At 53.0% G+C, this 22811-nt stretch overlaps 2 protein-coding genes across 5 annotated transcripts; one reads left to right on the forward strand and one right to left on the reverse strand.

Annotated features, from left to right (window-relative positions):
- Positions 1-68: 68 nt before the first annotated feature.
- VARS2 (valyl-tRNA synthetase 2, mitochondrial) lies at positions 69-11836 on the forward strand. 4 transcript variants are annotated; one of them, XM_022566178.3, is made up of 30 exons: positions 69-184; positions 658-882; positions 1015-1096; positions 1213-1313; positions 1605-1726; positions 2069-2135; positions 2228-2325; positions 2860-2941; positions 3112-3231; positions 3689-3800; positions 4512-4600; positions 5311-5401; positions 5541-5668; positions 5786-5889; positions 6077-6158; positions 6476-6552; positions 6633-6708; positions 6996-7101; positions 7319-7389; positions 7518-7643; positions 7867-7971; positions 8114-8182; positions 8307-8385; positions 8506-8633; positions 8766-8918; positions 9712-9918; positions 10616-10727; positions 10873-11048; positions 11234-11362; positions 11486-11836. In XM_022566178.3, the coding sequence occupies exons 2-30, from the start codon at positions 685-687 to the stop codon at positions 11579-11581; spliced, it is 3186 nt and encodes a 1061-aa protein (XP_022421886.1). In that variant the 5' UTR covers positions 69-184; positions 658-684; the 3' UTR covers positions 11582-11836. The 4 variants fall into 4 exon arrangements, with proteins under 4 accessions (XP_022421886.1, XP_022421887.1, XP_089774643.1 ...); XM_022566179.3 differs by lacking the exons at positions 69-184; positions 6996-7101 and adding an exon at positions 6889-6953 and having other exon boundaries at positions 204-882; positions 7319-7394; XM_089918517.1 differs by lacking the exon at positions 69-184 and having other exon boundaries at positions 756-882.
- SFTA2 (surfactant associated 2) lies at positions 11156-20754 on the reverse strand. The gene is made up of 4 exons (XM_089919858.1): positions 20709-20754; positions 16628-16708; positions 16291-16379; positions 11156-16157 (listed from the first exon to the last, which is right to left on the reverse strand). The coding sequence occupies exons 1-4, from the start codon at positions 20752-20754 to the stop codon at positions 16071-16073; spliced, it is 303 nt and encodes a 100-aa protein (XP_089775984.1). The 3' UTR covers positions 11156-16070.
- Between the last annotated feature and the right edge of the window lie 2057 nt (positions 20755-22811).

Here is a 22811-nt window from a genome sequence, read left to right on the forward strand (position 1 = left end):
AGGGGAAGGAGGTGGGGCCGAGGCCAGTTACCGCGCATGCGCCCGGGCGGGGACCTGCCTCCCAGCGCCGGGGTGACCGCGAGTCAAGTTCCGGGGTCCCGTTAGCTGGTGCTCGAGCGCCTGCTGTCGCCGCCCTAATCGCCCGCAGCCGCGGGGCGCCCTGGGATAGCGGCGGGCTCACCGGGTGAGCGCGCGGCGGGCCGGCCTTCGGGGAGTGGGAGGTGCTGCAGGGTCAGGACCCACGCGGCGGGACGGGCGGGAAGGCCTGGCACGCGCTGGCTGGGGGCAGTGCGGACGGCCTCTGGGGCAGGCGGACAAGTAATAACCCTGGCGGGACTCCTTGCTGGCTCTCGGGAGCGCAAATGTCCATCTTCTGCCAGGATCCCTGAGTCCTTTCTCCTCCTCTGTGTCCGCGGTCACCCCCACGTCGCAGATGAGCAGGTTGAGGGCCTGAGAGTCCTACCCTGTCTTGGAAGAGCCCTGTCGACACCATGCAATCTAGTCTTCACAGAGGAGGGGTTGTGACGGATGGGATAGATACTTAAAATAACAGACCAGTGCTTGGAGGGAGGCAGAGACTAAGGAGGAGGATGTGATTTTGGGAGGTGTGACCCTCCCTCACCCCCCTAACTTCCTAGTGTGTTCTCTCTGGAACAGACCTTGGCCCCTTTCCAAGTACTCCAGATGCCTCATTTGCCTTTGGCCTCTTTTCGACCACCACTCTGGGGGTTGAGGCCCTCAAGGGGACTCCCCAGGTCCCATCCCATTTCCACCCAGTCAGAGCCCAATGGATCAGCCATCTCCCAGAGGAACCGTGAAGCCAAACAGAAGCGCCTGCGACAGAAGCAGGCGGCGCTGGAGGCTGGAATCGCTCAGAGCAAGGTTAGGGGTCAGACAGCTGGTCCTTGGTTCTCTGAGAAATCTTGGGAGGGAGCTGGAGGAGAGACTGGCTGGATCCAGATACCTGAGGTATATTCGAATTGCATCCTGCTTTCTGGTTCCTCCTCTCCGCAGTCACCTGCCGAATCCAGTAAGGCCTGGACTCCTAAGGAGATAGTGTTGTATGAAATCCCCACGGAACATGGTGAAAAGAAAGGTAACTAGGACACCTGAAGGCCTTTTCCCTCACATTCTGGTTGCCCATTTGGTCTGCTGAAACGCAACCTGGAAACAAAACTCAGGAGTTAGTGGAGCTCTCCTCTTCCTCCATAGATGTCTCCCGGCCCCTGCCTCCTGCATACAGTCCCCAATATGTTGAGGCTGCCTGGTACCCTTGGTGGGTGCGAGAGGGCTTCTTCAAACCAGAATATCAGGTTAGTACCTGGTAGGGAGGGGTGCTAAATGGTCCTCAGGGCAGAATGGCCCATGAGGTTGGTGGGCATGAGTCTGGAGCTCGCAACCAGCCACATTGCAGAGGCTGCCAAAAGCAGGGAGAGCTTGCCTTCTCCCTCTGGTGCCTCCAAGGTGTCCACAGGTTTTCCCCTTCCCTGTTATTTGCCCGACTGTTTTTCCTGCAGTTCTTTCTGCCTTGGAGACACCAGAGTGTGCTATTTCCCCAGGGAACATGCAGCCCTGTCTTGCCCTTTGACTTTCCCTTCCTCTAGGCCAGGCTGCCCCAGGCCACACGGGAGACCTTTTCCATGTGTATCCCACCTCCCAATGTCACGGGCTCCCTGCATATTGGGCATGCGCTGACCGTAGCCATACAGGACGCCCTCGTGCGCTGGTGAGATGGGAGTGGGGCTGCTTGAGTTCTTGGAGGGGAAGGAGAAAGTGGGAAGGAGTGAGGATAAACAAACATGTAAGACCAGGGATTCCTGTGAGGGTTTTTCTTTTCTTTTTAAAAATATTTTATTTATTTGGTTGCTCCGGGTCTTAGTTGCGGCAGGTGGGCTCCTTAGTTGCGGCTCGCGGGCTCCTTAGTTGCGGCACGTGAACTTTTAATTGTGGCATGCATGTGGGATCTAGTTCCCTGACCAGGGATCGAACCCCGGCCCCCTGCATTGGGAGCGCAGAGTCTTAACCACTGTGCCACCAGGGAAGTCCCATGACGGTATTTCTTTTGCAGGCACCGGATGCGTGGGGATCAGGTGCTGTGGGTCCCTGGATCAGATCATGCAGGGATTGCTACTCAAGTATGTCTTTTGCCACTTTTTCTTTTCTTGGGTGAGAGAGTTCTTCCCCCAAAGCAACGTGATTCTCTGTTTGCCCTCTCATCTTGCTGTAGGCTGTGGTGGAGAAACAGCTGTGGAAGGAGCGAGGAGTGAGGAGACACGAGCTGAGCCGGGAAGACTTCCTTAGGGAGGTGTGGAAGTGGAAGGAGGAGTGAGTATGGTGGGCAGGACTGGAGGGGCCGAGACAGCAGGTTTGGGTCCTTGCTTCCCAGCCCCTCTCTCCTAACATGTAGTCCAGGCTTTTTCCATTCAGTCCTAACTTCCTGTGGTGACTTAAGCTCTGAAGCCCCTTAGCATTTGGTGGGGTCTCCAAGCTTTGTGTATATGTGTGTGTGTGTGTATTGTATACGTTAAAATGTAGATACTTGTGTATATGTACGTATATATATGTGTGTATATATGTATGTTTTTCCCTCTATTTATCCCATTTTCCCTTGCTTAGATTTCATCATCTCTCCTCAGCCATTCCCACTTTCCATCCCCCTGAAATTACCCTCTTCCTTCCAGGTCTGTTAACATGTGCCATCTTCTCTGTAAAGCTTCTTTGGGTTTCTCACAAATCGGCTGCCCCTTCCCCTGTTACTGTAGAACTTTATGCTTCTTTCAGTGTCATGGAAGACCCCATACTGGGTTTGTCTGTGTCCATTAGCTTCTAGAGGCTAAACCAATGTCATACTCACTCCAGGAAAGGTGGAGAGATATGTGAGCAGCTCCGAGTGCTGGGGGCCTCCCTGGACTGGGACCGAGAGTGTTTTACCATGGATGCCGTGAGTGTTCCGTGCCGTGGTCCCTGTGGGTGTTGGGGAGGTGTTTAGAGCTCTGTGCAGGGAGGCGGGTTGCTGTGTGTGTTGGGGTAGCAGGGTGGGATGCCTGGGTCCCTGAGTGGGGTGATGGGCTGAGAAGAGGCAGTTGGATGTGGACACTCAGATCATTCTAGGGCTCCTCAGTGGCTGTGACAGAAGCTTTCGTGCGGCTCTACAAGGCTGGGTTGTTGTACCGGAGCCGGCAGCTTGTCAACTGGTCGTGTGCGTTACGCTCTGCCATCTCGGATATTGAGGTGAGGCAGAGAAGGAGAGGCGGGTTTGTGAGAGCTCTGAGGCAGGGGGAGAGCTTGGACTTTGGAGCCAGACTTCCTGGATTCTCATCTGCGTCTGGCCACCTCCCAGCTGTGTGGCTCCTGGCAGGCTGTTAGCTTCTGTCAGCCTCAGTTTCCTCAGTCTGTAAATTAGGGGTGATGGAAATGCCTGTGTCATGGGGGTGTTGTGAGAATTCAGTGAGAACTCCTGGAAGGTGCTCGGCACAACACCTGTGCGTGGTTTAAGCACTTGGTGAATATTTTCTGTAACTGTGGCTGCACAAGGATTAGGTGAGGGAAGGGAGGTGGCTCCTGAATCCTCCGAGTGGCTTTTAGATGGGTTGCAGGGAGGCGGGGCCATGGATGAATGGAGGTGGGAAGCCGGGTGCAAGCCTTGCAGAAAGGCTGCTCTCTGACCCTGCTTTTTCCATGCCTCCAGGTGGAGAGCCGGCCCCTCCCTGGCTGCACGGAGCTTCAGTTGCCTGACTCCCCCACCCCTGTGTCTTTTGGCCTCCTCTTTTCCGTGGCCTTCCCCGTGGATGGAGAGCCTGGTGAGGGTAGTCCTCGGAAAGGTCACGCACTTGCCTCTGCTTCCCGTTTTCTCAAGCCCATGTTGGGCTGATGGAGGGAACCCACCAGCCTATCTCGCACATGACATAAGGAACCTTGGTAGTGTTGCGTCCTCATGGGCACTCACCCTGGGTATCCTGGGCCATGTAAGAAAAGTGCACGTGGTCACTGCCCTGTGGGAGCTTAGCATAATTCTGCAGGAGGCTGCTACCCCCAGAAGAGACAAAAGATCGGTTCTGAAGTGTGGTTTGAACAATAACTGTTCCCAAGAGTTTGGAGAAGGGGAAGATAGATGAGCTGGAATAGTCAGAGGAGGATTCTTGTAGGAGGGGCTGCTGCTTGCCCCAAAGAATGCACAGTATTTATGATCAGGGCACCGAGAACTCCCAGTGTCCTCTGTGCACCCAGCAAGGATTCTAGTTGTATTTATTAACATTCTGTCCTTGTCTCGCAAGCAAGTTATTGAGGAATTCCGCAGCACCCGACACCCCCTCAGGCCTCTGGTCATTAGCTTGGGGGAAACCTCAGGCTCCCGTAGACACTGGTCCTAGTTTTCTCTAGTTACTCCTGGGGGCCTGCTCAACTTTGACCATCCCTGTCCCCTCCCTTTGCCAGTTCTCCTGGCTTTAGCTTTGTCAGGAGTGTGGGGTGAGGGCGAGGACCAACTTGAAGTGCTTGAATTTTGTCTTCAGATGCAGAGGTTGTGGTAGGAACCACGAGGCCAGAGACGTTGCCTGGAGACGTGGCTGTGGCCGTCCATCCCGATGACTCCCGATACACAGTAATACACAGCGCGCGCTCTGCCACGTGGCCTTCCCACCCCCATCCTCTTCCCTTCCTTTTATTTTTTTTTTGCTGTACGCGGGCCTCTCACTGTTGTGGCCTCTCCCATTGCGGAGCACAGGCTCCGCACGCACAGGCTCAGCGGCCATGGCTCACGGGCCCAGCCGCTCCGCGGCATGTGGGATTTTCCCGGGCCGGGGCACGAACCCGTGTCCCCTGCATCGGCAGGCGGACTCTCAACCACTGCGCCACCAGGGAAGCCCTTCCCTTCCTTTTAGAATGGCAGCTCCTCCTCTCCACTTTCTCTTCCTTTTCCTAAAATTTCCCTTATCTCAGTTCTCCAGTGGCTCTGAGTCTACTCCCTTCTCTTCCTAATGTTACACTTCAGCTCAGGGGCTGACAAACTATGGCCCGTGGGCCAGATCCACCTGCTGCCTGTTTTTGTACGAGCCACCCTCGTTCCCTGTGTATTGTCTGCACCTACATCATGTATTATATAACTCGGCCATGGTGGTGGAGTGGAGTTGTTGTACAGAGACTGAATTTGCCTCTTGGCCTGTAAAGCTTAAAATATTTATACTCTGGCCCCTTAAGAAAAAGTTTACGGAGCCCTGCTCTGGGGCTCGTATTCCCAGGGTTCTCATGCCCACCCCAGACCCTTCCATCCCACACACGTGCCTGTCCTTGATCCCTCTCCCTTCCCTTCAGCATCTACATGGACGACAACTTCGTCATCCCTTGACAGGGCAGCTTCTCCCCCTTATCACAGACTGTGCTGTTCAGCCACACCTGGGCACAGGTGAGTGGGGGCAGGGGAGAGAGAGGAAGTCAGGGCTCCTGGGGGACAGGAGGGAGGGATAGGGTAGCGTGGGCGATGACGATACATCTGGAAAAGCCAAGGTCAGGGTTCAGTGCTTACATCAGTTCTGCTCCCCTAGGGGCAGTGAAGGTGACTCCAGCTCACAGCCCTGCCGATGCTGAGCTGGGGGCCCGACACGGCTTGAGCCCCCTGAGTGTCATTGCGGAGGATGGAACCATGACCTCCCTCTGCGGGGACTGGCTGCAGGTAGTACCAGCTCAGTGATACCCCGTTCTGTGGGGGCACCCTCTGCCCCATTTCCCCTCTCCCACTTTCTTGTTTTCCTAGCAGCCTTTAAGCTTTCCTGTTGCTGCTTTTCCCCAGGGTCTTCACCGATTTGTGGCCCGGGAAAAGATTCTGTCAGCACTGAGGGAACGGAGCCTGTTCCGGGGATTCCAGGACCACCCTATGGTGCTGCCCATTTGCAGGTAACCCCATTTTCACTCCTTTCCGTAGGGACCACCCCCAGATGGGAATGGATGAAGCTTAAGAGTGACCACAGGGTGAGCTGTGCACCCCTTATGCTAGAATGCGAGCTCTGTGTCAGTGTTGTTTACTGCTGTATCCTCAGCGCTTGAGGGCCTGGCACGTAGTCGAGTCCTGTGTCCCTTTCAGCCGCTCCGGGGATGTGGTAGAATACCTACCGAAGAGCCAGTGGTTTGTCTGCTGCCGGGAAATGGGGGACAGAGCTGCCAAGGTGAGGCTGCAGTGTGAGGAGGGCCTGGGGCCTGGGCTGGGGGACTCCCTGAGCAGTGGAATGAAGAAACAGGGAGGCTGGGGGCCCTTCTGCCCCACAGACCTCTCTAGCTGTGCTGTTGAGAGGAGAGCTGTGGGGATGGAGGCCTGGTGCCCAGAAAGGGCTGGCTTGCATCCTCACTCAAGCCCAGAATCTTCTCAGGAGGCTTGGGAGGTTCTTCCTGAGTTTTAGAACCACTTCAGAGACCACTTGTCCCATTCTTGGGGGGTTGAGGGGTGCAGGTAGGGAAGCACCGTCTAAAGGTCCTTTCCCTCCAGGCTGTGGAGTCAGGGGCCCTGGAGCTCAGTCCCTCCTTCCACCAGAAGAACTGGCAGCACTGGTTTTCCCACACTGGGTAAGGAGAGGGGGGGCTCTCAGGAGATGGGGAGGGGGCCCACTGGTTATGCTAGGAAATCACTCGTGTCCTCCCGGCAGGGACTGGTGTGTCTCCCGGCAGCTGTGGTGGGGTCATCAGATTCCAGCCTACCTGGTTGTAGAGGAGCGCACACAGGTTGGTAGGAAGAAGTGGAGGGGAGGGCTGGGTGTGGCTGAAGGAGCCTTAGCACAGGAGTCCAAGGACCTCCAGTGCCCGTCCCAGCTCTGCCTTTGCTGTGCTTTCTGGTCTTGGTCCCGTAATCATCTGTCGTGTGATCAGAGCTCCTGAGCTGGCGATTCTTCATCTCACCACCAGAGGGTGCCGGCCATTCTCAGACCACCTGAGAACATGAAAGCTCAGTGGCGTTTCACACCCGTCAGGTGCTGGTCTTCCTCACTCTTCCCTACCCCTTACTTCTGCAGGGCGACGCGAAGGACTGTTGGGTGGTCGGGCGGACAGAGGCTGAGGCCAGAGAAGTAGCTGCAGAATTGACAGGGAGACCAGGGGCGGAGCTGACCCTGGAGAGGGGTGGGTACCGGAGCTGGGGAGGGCAGGGGAGGGCGTCTGGGTACTGAGGGAACAGGTACTGAGGTAGAGAAGGTAGGGTCGGGAAAGCTGGGAATGGGGCAGAGCGCTCGACCCCTGGTCTCTGTGGGTGGGGCTTGGGCTGGAAAGGTGGGTAGCAGTGGGCTGAGGTTCTGAAGCTGAGGTTCCAATTGTTCCCATTCCCCATTCTGTTTCCCAGACCCCGATGTCCTGGATACCTGGTTCTCCTCGGCTCTTTTCCCCTTTTCTGCCCTGGGCTGGCCCCAAGAGGTGAGGTGGGTTGAGAGGAAGAGAGTGAAGGTGGGGATGAGGAAGTGGGCCCCAGGGCCCCCAGAGAGTCTCGAGAAGAGCTGGAGGCCCTGGGCTTAGGCCTCTCACTGGTTATCTTTTTCTCCTAGACCCCAGACCTGGCTCGTTTCTACCCCCTGTCACTTTTGGAAACGGGTGGTGACCTCTTGCTGTTCTGGGTGGGCCGCATGGTCATGTTGGGGACCCAGCTTACAGGGCAGCTCCCCTTCAGCAAGGTAACGGCCCGGCCCTTTGGTGCCCTGCCCCTCTCTTTGACTCCCCAGTCTTCCCCAAGCCTTGTTGTCCATTCTAACCCCTAATGTGGGGTTTTCTGTGTTCCCAGTTCCTTTGTCCTGATTCACTTCCCAGCCTAACCCCTAAAGCCTGGAGGACAGCCAGGGGATCCTCCAGGGGAAAGTTCTCCAGGCCCCCCTCTGCTGACCCCCTCCATGCCCCCAGGTGTTGCTGCACTCCATGGTTCGGGACAGGCAGGGCCGGAAGATGAGCAAGTCGCTGGGGAATGTGCTGGACCCACGGGACATCATCAATGGGGTGGAGCTGCAGGTCAGGATGAAGGGCCCGAAGAGGGATGGGGTTTTCAGGAGAGAGGAAGGCAGGGGAGGGGCCGGCTGGGAGGGTCAGTAGGCGGGACCCTTGTAGGGGCAGGGTCTTCCACTGAGGCCAGTGAATTACTCACCCACCCCAGGTGCTGCAGGAGAAGCTGAGGGATGGGAACTTGGACCCCGCAGAGCTGGTGATCGCGGCCTCAGCACAGGTGAATCGCCAGTGTCTGACCCATCCCAGCCTCTAGCTCGTGGCCACCGGTTTCCTCTGCAACCCAGCTTCTGGCCCCGCAGCCTCATAGGCAGCTGCCACCCCTCTTCTCTTTCTGGTTGCAGAGAAAGGACTTCCCTCATGGGATCCCCGAGTGTGGGACAGATGCCCTGAGATTCGCCCTGTGCTCCCATGGGGCCCTGGGTAAGCCCGGGTGAGGGCAGCCGGCGGCAGCCCCTGTGCAGTGGGGCAGGGCGGGGCAGGGCCAAGGACTCCCTGTGCAGCCACCACCAGTGCACGCTCCCTCCTGTCTCTCCCTCCCAGGGGGCGACTTGCACCTGTCTGTCTCTGAGGTCCTGAGCTTCAGACATTTCTGCAATAAGATCTGGAATGCCCTGCGCTTTATCCTGAATGCTCTTGGGGAGAAATTCATACCCCAGCCTGCAGAGGAGGTAAGAGAGAAAGAAGGGGTGCTTGGGAACTGGGTAGTCCGACATCTGAGGCTTGGTGGAGGCGTCTAGAAGGAGAATAGGCAGCGGAGTGGGAGTCAAGCTGTCCCACCCTGAAGCCCCTTCTGCCCGCAGCTGTCCCCTGCCTCCCCCATGGATGCCTGGATCCTCAGCTGCCTGGCCCACACTGCCCGGGACTGCGAGCGGGGCTTCCTCACCCGCGAGCTCACGCTCGTCACCCACGCCCTGCACCACTTCTGGCTTCACAACCTCTGTGACGTCTACTTGGTGAGTGAGGCGAGGGCACTCCCCCTGCAGACCTGCTTCCTGTGCCCTGGCGGAGGGCTCTGAACCGGGTTCCTAATTCTTCCCCCCAGACAGGAAGACAGATGAGATGGGGAAATCCTAATTCCCCTCTTCCCTGGGACTGGCCCGGGTGCTGTTCCCTGCCTGTCACCAGAAGAGAGAGGAGGAGGAGGGGAGATTTCTAGAAAACCAAGTCTGACAAAGCAGGATTGGGAGGCAGATGGAGATTTTTTTTAATCCCTGTGATTGCTGAGTTTGGACCCCGGGCAGGCTGGGAGCTGGGAGCAGACAGGCAGGAAGAGTAGGGGTCTTTAGACCAAGGGCTTCTCTCAGAGGGAGGGCTTGTTAACCGCGGAGTGTCAGTCCCACCCCCAGAGCAGCTCAGCCAGCAGGTTGGGGGATGGCTGGCAAGAATGTTCATTTCTTGTCCCAGGTGATGCTGACACTGATGGCCCAGGACCACTCCCCTAGATTTCTGTTTCTCAACTTTTTAAAAAATTTCTGTCTCTTTTTGATGAAAAAAAACTCAGTGCTTTTCATCCTAAACGACACAAACCTCCCTAACAATTTTATTCCCCACCCATCCCTGAGAGTCACTGCCCTAGATTTCCCGTTGTCACACGCTCCACACTGTGTCCAGGGACAGTTGATGGTCTCAGAGATGCTGGGTGCTCCTGCCCGTGTTTACCCACAGCATCCCCACTGATAGGGCGGGGAGCATGTGGAGGAAGGACATGGCCGTGGACGGCCCCTGACCCCTTGGCCTCCTCCCTAGGAGGCTGTGAAGCCAGTGCTGTTGCACTTGCCCCGCCCCCCGGGGCCTCTTCAGGTCCTGTTCTCCTGCGCTGACATCGGTCTCCGCCTCCTCGCCCCGCTGATGCCCTTCCTGGCTGAAGAGCTCTGGCAGAGGCTGCCCCCTAGGCCTGGTGGCGCCCCTGCCCCCAGCATCTGTGTTGCCCCCTACCCCAGTGCCCTCAGCTTGGTGAGTCACGTCCATAGAGCCTTGGAGTGGGACTTCTGGTCAAGGCTTGGGGAGCAGTCTTCTAGAAGGGCTTGCTGCTGTGGGGTCGTTGACGGTGGTCTGTATTTTGCCGTGGAGTCTTTGGGAGGATGGATTGTTCCTGTAGGGCTGGGATAACTCCAGGGTGTTGGGGGCAGTATTAGCAAGTGGTTAGAGTAGGATGTTGTCACCAGACTGACACTAGCCGTGTGACCGTGTATCAGTTCGTAATAGTACATGTCATGGTTGTGATGAGATTAGTTGTTAGTGATAGGATATCCCAAAAATCTTAGTGCAGTGTTAAGCTTTAATAACTTGAGAAGGATAAAATGCTACAAACTCACCCAAAAAGTAATTCTAAAGTTTAACTCAATTTCTTTTTTACTTACTTGGTTTTGTGAGTTTTGAATAATACCTTTTAAATTCTGATTTTTGGTTGTTTGTCATCTCCAGTCAGAGCGACTAAACAGACATTAACCAGCGATCATCTAAGACCTTCTTAGATGACACCCCGGTTTTTGCCATGTTCCGTTCCTTGAGGTGGTGAATTATGTGTGTGGTGGAGAGAGCAGATCGTTGCTCTAAGGAGATAGGGGTGGGCGGGTGGAGATTAGAGCCAGGAGAGTTGAGACCGAGTCCCCCAGGTGCCTGCTTACCCGCTCTGGGTGCCCATCTCCAGGAGCACTGGCACCAGCCCGAGCTGGAGCGGCACTTCTCCCGGGTACAGGAGGCTGTGCAGGCGCTGAGGGCTCTCCGCGCCACGTACCAGCTCACCAAGGCCCGGCCCCGAGGTGAGGCGGGCCCTGAGCTCCTGAGTCTCTGCAGACAGGAGGGGCTGGTGGGGAAGAGGGGGAGCCTGGAGGACAGAGCCCAGAGTTGGGAGGTGCAGGATGAGGAGCTGCTCTCTTGACCCTGACACTTTCCTTTCCTCCCCAGTGCTGCTGCAGAGCTCAGAGCCAGGAGAGCAGGGCCTCTTTGAGGCCTTCCTGGAGCCCTTGGGCACCCTGGGCCACTGTGGGGCCGTGGGCCTTCTACCCCCAGCTGCAGCAGCTCCCTCGGGCTGGGCCCAGGCCTCTCTCAGTGACACCGTTCAGGTCTACATGGAGCTGCAGGTGACCACAGGAGGCTGGAGGAGGGAGGGGTGGGGTTGAAAAGGATGTTGGGAGGAAGGCAAGGGGCGGGTTCTATAAAAGTGAGGTGGGGGGTGGGGGGGGGAGTGAGGAGGGATCTTGGAATGGAGGGAAGGGCATGCTGGGTGGACTGTAGATGTCTGAGCCTTCTCTCTGTTCTTCCACAGGGCCTGGTGGACCCCCAGACCCACCTACCTCGGCTAGCTGCCCGGAGACACAAGTTGCAGAAGCAGCTTGATGGCCTCATAGCCCGGACCCCGTCAGAGGGAGAGGCGGAGACTCAGAGGCAGCAGAGGGTGAGTCTGGGGCAGGCCGCCCAGGATGCCTGACTCCCTAAGGGAATGTGGGCTGGGGACGGGGGGTGGGGGGGGTGGGGGGAGGCTATACCTCGATCCTCACCTGCTTCTCTCCTTGCCCAGCTTTCTTCCCTCCAGTTGGAACTGTCAAAACTGGACAAGGCGGCCTCTCACCTCCGGCACTTGATGGATGTGTCTCCCAGCCCTGGGGAGCTTTGAGCTCTAACCATCCCTGCTAGCTTTCCTCCCTCCCAGACCCGCCTTTGAGGACAGATTCGGCAGCTGTCCTGGTGCCGTGGAGCCTCAGAGACCATGTGGTCCAGTTCCCTCCTTCGTCAATGAGGAAACAGACTGGTTTGATCAGAGTGACTGGGTGTCCTCGAGACGCTCACGTTTTTGCCCCAGCCTCCGTCCTATGCAGTCCCACCTGGAAGTTTAGGAATGAGGAAATTCAGATAAACTAAAAAACCCAAACATGTCTGCTTGTGGTCCTTTTGTCCCTCTTTCCCCCAGCGGTGACTTTCTGCCTCTTGGTTGTTCCCTGACACTTTGGTCTGGGAGAGAGGCGGGTGGCCTCTTAGTGCTGGGTTCCGGGCCACAGTGGGAGTGTGGGTGCTGGGCGGGGCTCCCTCATTGGAGGAAGGAGGAGCTCTCGGTAGGGCCTGGGAACAGTGACGTGGCTTCCACCTACTTCCTGCACTTACTGACAATGGCCTGACTTCTGCAGGCCCTTCCTCTTCTGCTTCTCACCAGAAGGAAGCTTCCCTGCTTCTTGGCCTTATCACCAAGGGTTCTGAGAGGATCCGGGACTTCCTGCAGACCTCGGGGGAGCTATAGGTTGTGCTGGGAATTGAGTTCCCCCCTGCTTCTGTGTACCTGAAACCAGAGTGCCAGGGACACACCGTCCCGCCCCAGGCAGGGATATACACATGCGCAGATGCCCACCTAGCCACCTCCACCTCCAACACCTTGTCTCATTGGTGGAATTCAGGGGCCTGGCCCTTCCACACCCAAGTGACATTCTGTCCAGCAGCTCTGAGAAACTACTGTATGTGCGGGCCTATACTGGGCTGGGTCCTCTGTGGTGCCATTGAATCCTCCCAAGAACCTCACGAGGTGGATATTTGCTCCATTTTAGAGTTGAAGAAACACGCTCAGGGAATAAAAGTAACTAGTCCAAAGTGTCAACTGGGATTCAACCCAGTAAGTTAGGTGCAAGTTTTCTAACTGCTGTAACCAAGCTTTAAAGATAATGGTGGCTAATCTATAAAAATACTGAATCACTGTGTTGTACACCTGAAACTAATATTGTAAATCAACTATACTTCAACTCAAAAAAAAAGTTATTTTAGAAAAAACAACAACAAAGATAATGGCTCAGACGAGATGGGTGTTTCTTTTGCTGGGCAGAAGCAGTGCAGGACTCTGAGATAGAGGGTCCCATACCCCTTTTGATCTTACTTTGCTGACATTTTGATACACTTCCCAACTCTGGGTCTAAGATCTTCTCCCACCACTATATCCACATCCCACCCAGAGGGAAAGGAAAAGGAGGGAGTGAGCACCTTCCTTTTTCCCTTCCCCCAGTTCAACAAGTATTTCTTGAGCACCTATTATATGCTGGGCCGTATTCTGGGCCATTGGATTCATCAATGAATGAAACAAACATCTCTGCCACTGTAGTTCTTTCATTCTAGCAGGGAGAGTCAGAAATAACACATGTAAATAAATAAACTAGTGTGTCTGAACGTCATAAATGCCAGGGGGGAAAAGGGTGAAAAAGGTAGGGGGCTCCGGTGCATATGTGTGTTGGGGTCAGGCAGGTTGTAATATGAAATGGGTCAGGGCAGAACTCATTATAAAGGTGAGGTTTAAGTAGAGACTTGCAGGAGTAAAGACTTGAGGTTTAAGTAAAGACATCCAAGTGGATGTCTGGGAGAAGAGTGTTCCAGGTAGAGGGAAGAGCTAGAGCAAAACAGTAAGATGGGAGTACAGCTGGAGAGCTCAAAGAGTAGCAAGGAGGTGGTAGGGGGCGGTGGGGAGAGTGAGAGGTGAACTCAGGAAAGTAAGGGATGTGGTAGGGATCAGGGAAGGCTCAAGGCAATCATCTAGACCTGTGCTGTCCAAAATGGTAGCCACTTGACTATCTCAATTAAATAAAACTAAACATTCAGTTTTTCAGTCACACTAGCCACGTTTCAAGTATTTGATAGCCACGTGTGGCTAGTGGCTACCATATTGGTCAGTGCAGGTTATAAAATAAAACATTTCCATCATCATGAGAAGTTCTATTGTAAAGTGCTGGTCTAGGACCTTGTAGGCCTTTGTAAAGACTTTGTTTTCTTCCCTCTGGGAGAAGGGAAAGGAAAGGAAGTGACCTTTCCTGTCAAAGATATTACCAGGAAGTTGTATACATACTTCCTTTCTACTTACAACCCGTTGGACAGAACCCGATCACAAGGCCATTCCTAGCTGCAAGAGAGGCTGGGAAATGTAACATAGCAATGTGCTCAGCTAATATTTACATGACTATCCAAAAGGAGGGGAATGACTATTAGGGGAAAGTTAGCAGCCTCTGCCACCCCTAGGTCTAGTGAACCCCAAAGCATTCTTTTTACTGCCCCGCTCTGCCTTGAGTCTGGGAAGAGAATTCTTTGAGAAAAGAATCTGGAAATCACAGCCCTGTGATCCCAGGCCCTGAGATTCGAGAACCAGGTTAAGAAGCAGTTAGCTTGGGAGTTCGGGACTGACATGTACACACTGCTATATTTAAAATAGATAACCAACAAGGACCTACTGTATAGCACAGGAAACTCTGCTCAATATTCTCTGATAACCTAAATGGGAAAAGAATTTGAAAAAGAATAGATACATGTATATGTATGGCTGAATCACTTTGCTTTACACCTGAAACTAATACAACATTGTTAATCAACTATACTCCAGTATAAAATAAAAATTTAAAAAAATTAAAAGAAGCAGTTAGCTGTCTGCTCCTCCAGCCTTTTGGAGATCCAGACATTTAATCCCTTGACTTGTTTGGGGCCTATTCACTTGACCCATGGGTGTCACCTGCCCACCAGTGCAGGCTAGGGGCCAGTCATGAAATATTGGGGCCCTTTGGAGCCCCCAGCTACCTCTCCTCCAGGCCAATAGTCTCAGGACAATTGTCAAGGAAACTAAAGGAATTTTGTTTTACTATGCTTTCTCATTTTCAGGGATACTCCATATGGAACTGTTGTCTTCCCCTCCCTCCGAAGGAGTCAGTCTCTAGTTTCATATGGTGGTGATGGTGTGCAGGGGAGGGGGAGCAGGGTTGGTAGGACAGGTATTGTGGACAACAGGAGGCAATCATACCAATGCCCTCCACATGGTCAAGTCTGGGCTGCATGCTTGCATTTTGAGACAGCCGGTAAGAAGTCAAGATCATCTTGAGTGTGGAGTCAGATGTGTACCTGCCTCAAGAAAAGCAGGAGATGGGAATTTCCTGGCGGCCCAGTGATTGGGAGTCTGCACTTCTACTGCAGGGAGCATGGGTTCAATCCCTGGTCGGGGAACTGGGATCCGGCAAGTTGGGCAGCCAAAAAAAAAAAAAAAAAAAAAAGGCAGGAGAATGAGGACCCCTGGGGGACTAGGATTTATGTGCTGGGACCAGGTTTCCACCCTAATAACGATCCTTACCTCCCAGGTCCACTATCTGACAGGTACCATGGCAAGTGCCCTAGGTAACTTATCCATGTAATCCTCAGCCCAGTCCTAGGAAGCAGGTACTATCATTATCCTCTTCTGGCAGGTAAAGAAATGGAGGCTCTAAGAGAACAAGAAACTCACCTAGGATTTAAGAGTGGGCCTGTGGGACTACACGTTCCCATAGTTACCAGCACAAGAGCACCCATCCTCTTCTCCCCACCACTCTGCCAGGCTGGCCATCCTCCCACAAGCTGAACCCCTCATCTCTCACCTGAACGGCCCCCCACGCCACCTCCTACCCAGACTGACCTGTGTGGATCCCTTGGTCAGGCGGCCCATATCCTGGGGGTGTTCTGCTCACATCCCTGTCTGATGTTCCTGAGCCCCCAGCCCCAAAGCTTAAGCAGGGGGAGATGAAATTAAAACCTTGCTTAAGCCAAGGCATTTGTCTGGTGTCAGATCTCTCCACTGCTAATGGACCTCAGTGAGTGACTTATACTCACTAAGCCTCAATTTCCTCATCTGTAAAATCGGATAATGAAACCTATTATGCTACATGCAAGATTGTTGCAAGCATTGAAATGGGAAAGCCTCACGCCTGGAACAAAGCAGGACTTCAATAAATGTTCCTTTTCTTTATTCCCAGGTGTTCTGAAGAACTCAGCTTGAAGGGTATGTGTATATGCACATGTGTATGTGTGTGTGGTGTGTGTGTGTGTGTGTGTGTCCAAGCAGTTAATTCCCCAGATTCCTTCTGGCCTTTGACACTGGTGTTAGGAGAGAGAGCACCCACCCTGGAAACCCTCTGCTTAACAAGGGAGAGTCAGAGACTTGAGTGTCCAATTCCATTTTGCTGCCGGCCCTTCTGCTCATGAACCCACAAAGTCAAGTCGCTGAGCTCAGCATATTTACTGCCACTCAGCAGGGTGAGGGCCTGCTGGAAGACGGGGTCAGGCATTGCACCTGCACCCCGGGGACGGGATGCCCCAGCCAAGAAGGGCACAGGCTTCGACCGCACTCAGACTTTGCAGGTGACGTGGTGTGGGGATCCTGCATGATGCAGGGTGACATTGGTCCCTGATGGGAGGTGGAGGAGGGAGCAGAGCTGAGGGAGAGAAAGGGATAGAGGGCGAGGTGTGAGATGGTCTCACACCCCGGAGACAGCCAGAGGCCCAAGCTGACTCACAAATGCACTCCAAGTTCACACAGCCCCATCCTTTTCCCTCCCCAAGGACTACCTTCTTGAGCAGTCCCAGGAAGCTGGAATCATAGGAGGAATTTGACAGAAAGGAGTCCTTCATCTTCAGTTGCAAAGTCATTTCTGACCCTAGGGATCCAAAAGCACAGCTTAGGGCCCAGCCACCAGGGCTGGATTCCCTCAGAGATGCGGGCAACCCCTCCTGCCCCACGCCCACCCAAGTTCCTCTTCCCTGACAAGGCCCTTCCAGACCCTCTCGCTGCAGGAGTTCAGCCCTGAACACTCAGGAGCTCAGGACTAGGGTGCCTCCATCTCTCTCATTCCCTTTCTCGGACCCTTGTCTTGGGCACCCAGGTGTCTAGCCTTCCAGACCTTACCTGTTCCCTGTGAGCTGGCGAGGAGGGTCAGGAGGATGAAGAGGGACAGCCCAGCCCCAATCGCGGCTCTATCGCTTCTTGCTTCTCAGATGGACAGAAGAGATGTCTGAAGGCCTGCTGGTCTCTCCTTAACTGGCCTGCCTTCCTACTCCCCACTCAATCCTTAGCACAGGTGTGTGTGGGGAGATGGGAGGGGGAAGCTGGGTAACTGGACTTTCCAGTTCTCTCAGTTTGGCTCTGAGGACCCAGGAGAGGGCCATTCACTGGGCTGCTGGGGAAATAGAGGGTGGTCCCCTTTCCTCGATCCTGCGCCCCACTTCTCCCCCATGTCTCGAGGCTTGAGGGGGTGGGTCCCTGGTCACACAGAGAGGGAAGCTGAGGGTGTCCCTCTGTGCAGGTGTCTGGGCCCCACCCAAGCCTGGGCCTCTCATTGCTCTTTAGGGGTTAATTATTAACTGCAATTAATTTCTATCATCCATGCCACCGAAGGGCTCAGGAATGTGGGCCCAAAAGGGAGGGGTGGATTAGGACAAGTTCTTCCCAAACCCAGGTGTTCTGTTACTGCAGCCACAGTGGCCTTCTAGGTGAGAAATCTGGGTAAGGGGGAACATTCGTCTTTGAATATTTTGTTTTAGTTGCTCTAAAATATCCTAGCTACTCAGGCAGGGACACGAATTTCATCAGATATCTGCCCCAACCCCTGCCTTGTGCACTCACGGCAAAAGGGACTCCCTCATCCTCCCAGCCAACACCCTTTCATAAGGCACTCAGAATGGCAAACACAAGGACAGATTTGTAGAGGGAATTTGGAGCCCATCTACTTTACCCTCTTTCTTTAAAAACTAGGAAACAAAGGCTCAAAGAGGGTAAATGACTTACTAAGGTCACACAGTCAGTAGCAGAGAGATTAGAACCCATCCGTCATTCTGCCAGACACAGGGGTAAGCTCAACAGACTGACAAACTTGTCACGTAAACCCTCTAGAATGCACAAAGGCACATGCCCTTTGTCTTCTTAGCTGCCTCCCTTTTCATCTTCTCCCTCTTCCCCCCAAAACCAATGCGCCCCTGTACAGAGTGATGGAGGCAGAGAGGACCCAGGGCAGAGTCAGGGAGAAAAGTCAAAAGCAGGACCAGGCACCTTATCTTTGATAAAGGAGGCAAGAATATACAGTGGAGAAAAGACAGCCTCTTCAATAAGTGGTGCTGGGAAAACTGGACAGCTACATGTAAAAGAACGAAATTAGAACACTCCCTAACACCATACACAAAAATAAACTCAAAATGGATTAAAGACCTAAATGTAAGGCCGGACACTATCAAACTCTTAGAGGAAAACACAGGCAGAACACTCTATGACATAAATCACAGAAAGATCCTTTCTGACCCACCTCCTAGAGAAATGGAAATACAAACAAAAATAAACAAATAGGACCTAATGAAACTTAAAAGCTTTTGCACAGCAAAGGAAACCATAAACAAGATGAAAAGACAACCCTCAGAATGGGAGAAAATATTTGCAAATGAAGCAACTGACAAAGGATTAATCTCCAAAATTTACAAGCAGCTCATGCAGCTCAATATCAAAAAAACCAAACAACCCAATCCAAAAATGGGCAGAAGACCTAGACAGACATTTCTCCAAAGAAGATATACAGATTGCCAACAAACACAAGAATGTTCAACATCATTAATCATTAGAGAAATGCAAATCAAAACTACAATGAGATATCTCACACCAGTCAGAATGGCCATCATCAAAAAATCTAGAAACAATAAATGCTGGAGAGGGTGTGGAGAAAAGGGAACCCTCTTGCACTGTTGGTGGGAATGTAAATTGATACAGCCACTATGGAGAACGGTATGGAGGTTCCTTAAAAAACTGAACATAGAATTACCATATAACCCAGCAATCCCACTACTGGGCATATACCCAGAGAAAACCATAGTTCAAAAAGACACATGCACCCCAATGTTCATTGCAGCACCATTTACAATAGCCAGGGCATGGAAGCAACCTAAGTGTCCATCGACAGATGAATGGACAAAGAAGATGTAGCACATATGTACAATGGAATATTAGTCAGCCATAAAAAGAAACGAAATTGAGTTATTTGTAGTGAGGTGGATGGACCTAGAGTGTGTCATACACAGTGAAGTGAGTCAGAAAGAAAAACAAATACTGTATGCTAACACATATATACGGAATCTAAAAAAAAAAAAAACGGTCATGAAGAACCTAGGGGCAGGACGGGAATAAAGATGCAGACCTACTAGAGAATGGACTTGAGGATACGGGGAGGGGGAAGGGTAAGTTGTGACAAAGTGAGAGAGTGGCATGAACATATATACACTACCAAACATAAAACCGATAGGTAGTGGGAAGCAGCCACATAGCACAGGGAGATCAGCTCGGTGCTTTGTGACCACCTAGAGGGGTGGGATAGGGAGGGTGGGAGGGAGGGAGACGCAAGAGGGAAGAGATATGGGAATATATGTATATGTGTAACTGATTCACTTTGTTATAAAGCAGAAACTAACACACCATTGTAAAGCAATTATACTCCAATAAAAATGTTACAAAAAAAAAAAAAAGCAGGACCAGGGAAATGGAGAGATGGAGGGAGACACGGCCTATCCCATAAAAGTAAACAAAGTGTGATCCCAGGGCTCCCAGACTTCTACTGGAGAGCAGGAAGCCCAGAGTGGGAAGAATTAATAGACAAAAAGATCATCAGACATAGGAGGTAAGAGCAAGGGTGAGAAGGTGGGAACATAGAGAGATGCCTTGGGGCATCTGAGTCCTCTTAAGAGGAGAGTGGGAGCATGCCCATGTCTTTCTCAGCTGGCCCTCTTCTTTCCATGTAATCATAGCTGAGGCTTCTGTGTGCTAGGCACCTTAGAAACATTATTTCCTTTAATGCTTATTATGGCCCTTTGAAGTCCCAGTTTTAGGGGTGAAGAAACGAAGACTTCGATATGTCATGTGACTTGCCCAAGCCTGCACAGCTTAGAAGTGGTGGATTCCAGTGCGGTGGATTTAGAGCTGGGTTCTGAACTTGCTCATTGCACTGTCTCTGAACATGATGATTGTCTTACCAGGTGTCTCTCTTCTCCAGTCACCCCTTCTCAGCCAAACAAATGGAAAGCTCTATGGGCTGCAGCCATTGGGAATGAAGGATGACTCAGGTGTTCACCCTCCTGCCCTGCCTTGGGCTCTCCTAAGAGTCAGATGCAGTCCCCAGATAGTGACGTTCTCCACCCACACCCAGCTCCCAAATCCTGCTTCCACAAGGGACCCGTATATCCTCACTCCCAATGGTTATACTTCTAGGAGCAAGAGGACCTTGGGAAATAGGACACCTGGGTCTCTTCCCTTTGAAGAGGGCCTCGGCTGGGGACTGACTTGGGCCTGGGGGTTAGATCCCTAATCTGGAAAGAGCCTGAGAGCCTGGTAGGGGAGTCCTCAGGATCTTACTCACTCTCCCCCTCACCCAGGGCTTCCTGGGATCAGGCTGGGACAGGTTAGTCCCCTAGGGACAGCTTGGTGGCCTCTCCCTGGGGATGGAGATCCTGGTGTTGATGGAGGCCCCAGCACACCTGGCTCTCCCGAAACTTGTAATAAGGCCTCAAAGCCTTTAAAGAGGCGGGGAGACAGTCCTGGAAACGCACCTCAGTGGGCATTATGGATGCTGCACTGGTGCTACTCTTGGGCCTGCAGGCCTTGGCTGGCTACGGTGAGCACCCAGGCTCTGACGTGAGGCACTGGGATCAAGATGTGGACTCTGGACCCAGGGAGATGGCCAACTCTTCTAACTCCATCTTATCGTCTTTCTTCTTCTTCCAACAGCTCAGCTGATCCCATTGGGGACCTCTAACTCTGGAGGCATCTCCATCACCTCTGGGGATGTCTCTGCTGGTCTCCCAACTGCCTCTGGGGATAACTCTGCAGGTCTCCCTACCATCTCTGTGAGTTTCTCAGTTTCTTCAACATCTGGGGCTTTGTCCAGCAGTCCTCAGACTTTAGATCTGACCATTTTGGGGAGCACGACAGGAGTGGTATCAGCTTTGCCAGGTGATACTTCTGTTGCTCAGTCCATCTCTGAAGAACTCTTTGGCTTGGTCCATGGCGTTGGGCGGGGGCTTCCTGTGTTCAGCCCTGAGTAAGTTGTTAGTTCCCCGGAACCTCACTGAAGCAGTATCCTGGCCTTGGTGGCTATAAAAAGGCTCCCCTTCTGCTTTTCAACTCATCAACTTTTTCTCTTAGTGCCTTTTGTATCCTGCCTAAGACATTTTTTTGCCTACTTCAAGGTCATGAAGATATTCTACTACATGTTCTTCCAGAAACTTTATTATTTTTGCTTTCAAATTTAAACCTATTATGCATCTCAGATTAATTTCTGTGTATGGAGTGAGGTAGGGGTCAAGATTCCTTTTCTCCCCTTACAGATAACCAGTTGCCCCAGAACAATTCATTTCAAAGACCTTCCCTCTCTCCCCACCATTGAAATGTGTGAGTCCCTTTATCAAAAGTCAAGTGACCATGTATGTGTGGGTCTATTTCCGGACTCTCTCCTGTTCTGTCTGTTCTTACTCCAGTGCCACAGTCCTTAATGTCTGCAGCTTTGCAGCAAGACTTGAGGTCTGCTAGTGTAAGTCTTCCACTTTTGTTTTTCTTTAAGACTGTCTTAGCTATTCTCAGTCCTTTCATTTTCATTGAATCAGTTTGTCAATTTCTACCAAAAACTTGCTAGGATTTCAATTGAGGGGCACTGGATGGAATTTCTGCTTCTGTTCTCACATCTCCTCTAGCTGTTTTCCCCTCTGCCTTTCTGGGATCTTTCTCGGCCACAACAGCCCCTGGAGCTGCTTCATCTGTGCCTGGGACTTCCACACCAAGTGGAGCTGTCTCAGGAAGTTCCACTGCCACCGCAGCTGGGGCGGCCACCAGCTCAGCGTCCCGACCTGAGCTCAGCGTCCCGACCTGTAAGGTGCTCTTGTTTGCATTGGGTCATTGACCTGCAGGCAGCTCGGCTCCTGGAGAGGAGTGTAGGGACAGGCATTAGGACCTGCTTGCAACTGTGTTTTGAGTATGTCTGAGGATGTCTCCAATACTTAAAAGGGTTTCGGTTCCCCCTCAAGCCTCTGGTTCGACCAGCAGCCAGATGTCTGGTTACCTGATTGCTTCCTCAAAAGGTTTTCAACTTTACTCCTCGTGGCCCAATCTGTCTTTCCAGGGCAACAAGCATCCCCTCCACAGATTCTGTCCTCCCTCCTCCCTCTGTCTCCCTCCTCCCCTCCCCTTCAATCCTAGTCTCCCCATCAGGCAGTCTGAGGGCAGGAAATGAGTGGAGGGAAAACACATAACCGACTCTGGCTCCCCTTAGAGATCAGAGTTAGTGTGGGCCGGTGGGAGGACAGGGGGGCTCAGAAGAAGGAGTGAGACCCACCCAGGGACCCTCACAGTGCAGAGACATCACAGATGGAGAGAGACGCGGACAATAGAGCCTGCGATATGGAGGAAGGTTCAGAAAGACGGAGAGACGTGGATGTCAGTGAGGACTTTAGAGACTGACAGACACGTCCACAGGTGTTGGGAAGAGCTGACTGGGGCTTGGAGTGAAGCCCTTTAAAACCCCCTCCACTGAGATTCTGTTCCCGAGATGACAAGACAGAACTCCACAGAGAAACGTGGTCTTAGAGTTACATAGATGTCAGAGTCACAGAAGGAAGGATGGAAAGTCACAGAGGGCAGTGGGGGTCAGGGGGTTGAGGTCTCCTTGTGTTCTTCAGGCCCAAAGCCACAGGAGAAGGGCTCTGTCGCTGACTGGGCCATTGTGTTGATCACTCTCACTTTGGTGGCAGCAACTGTCAGCCTACTGTATGGTATCAAAAAGGTGAGTGGGGGGCTTCCCTGGTGGCGCAGTGGTTGAGAGTCTGCCTGCCGATGCAGGGGGCACAGGTTCGTGCCCCGGTCCGGGAAGATCCCACATGCTGCAGAGCGGCTGGGCCCGTGAGCCATGGCCACTGAGCCTGCGCATCTGGAGCCTGTGCTCCGCAACGGGAGAGGCCACAACAGTGAGAGGCCCGCGTACTGCAAAAAAAAAAAAAAAAAAAAAAAAAAAAGGTGACTGGGGACTTCCCTGGCAGTCCAGTGGTTAAGACTTCGCCTTCCAATGCAGGGG

This window comes from Delphinapterus leucas, chromosome 10, assembly GCF_059928025.1.
Source record: "Delphinapterus leucas isolate spDelLeu-1000000601 "Yukka" chromosome 10, BTC_Dleu_Yukka2, whole genome shotgun sequence".
NCBI lineage: Eukaryota > Metazoa > Chordata > Mammalia > Artiodactyla > Monodontidae > Delphinapterus > Delphinapterus leucas.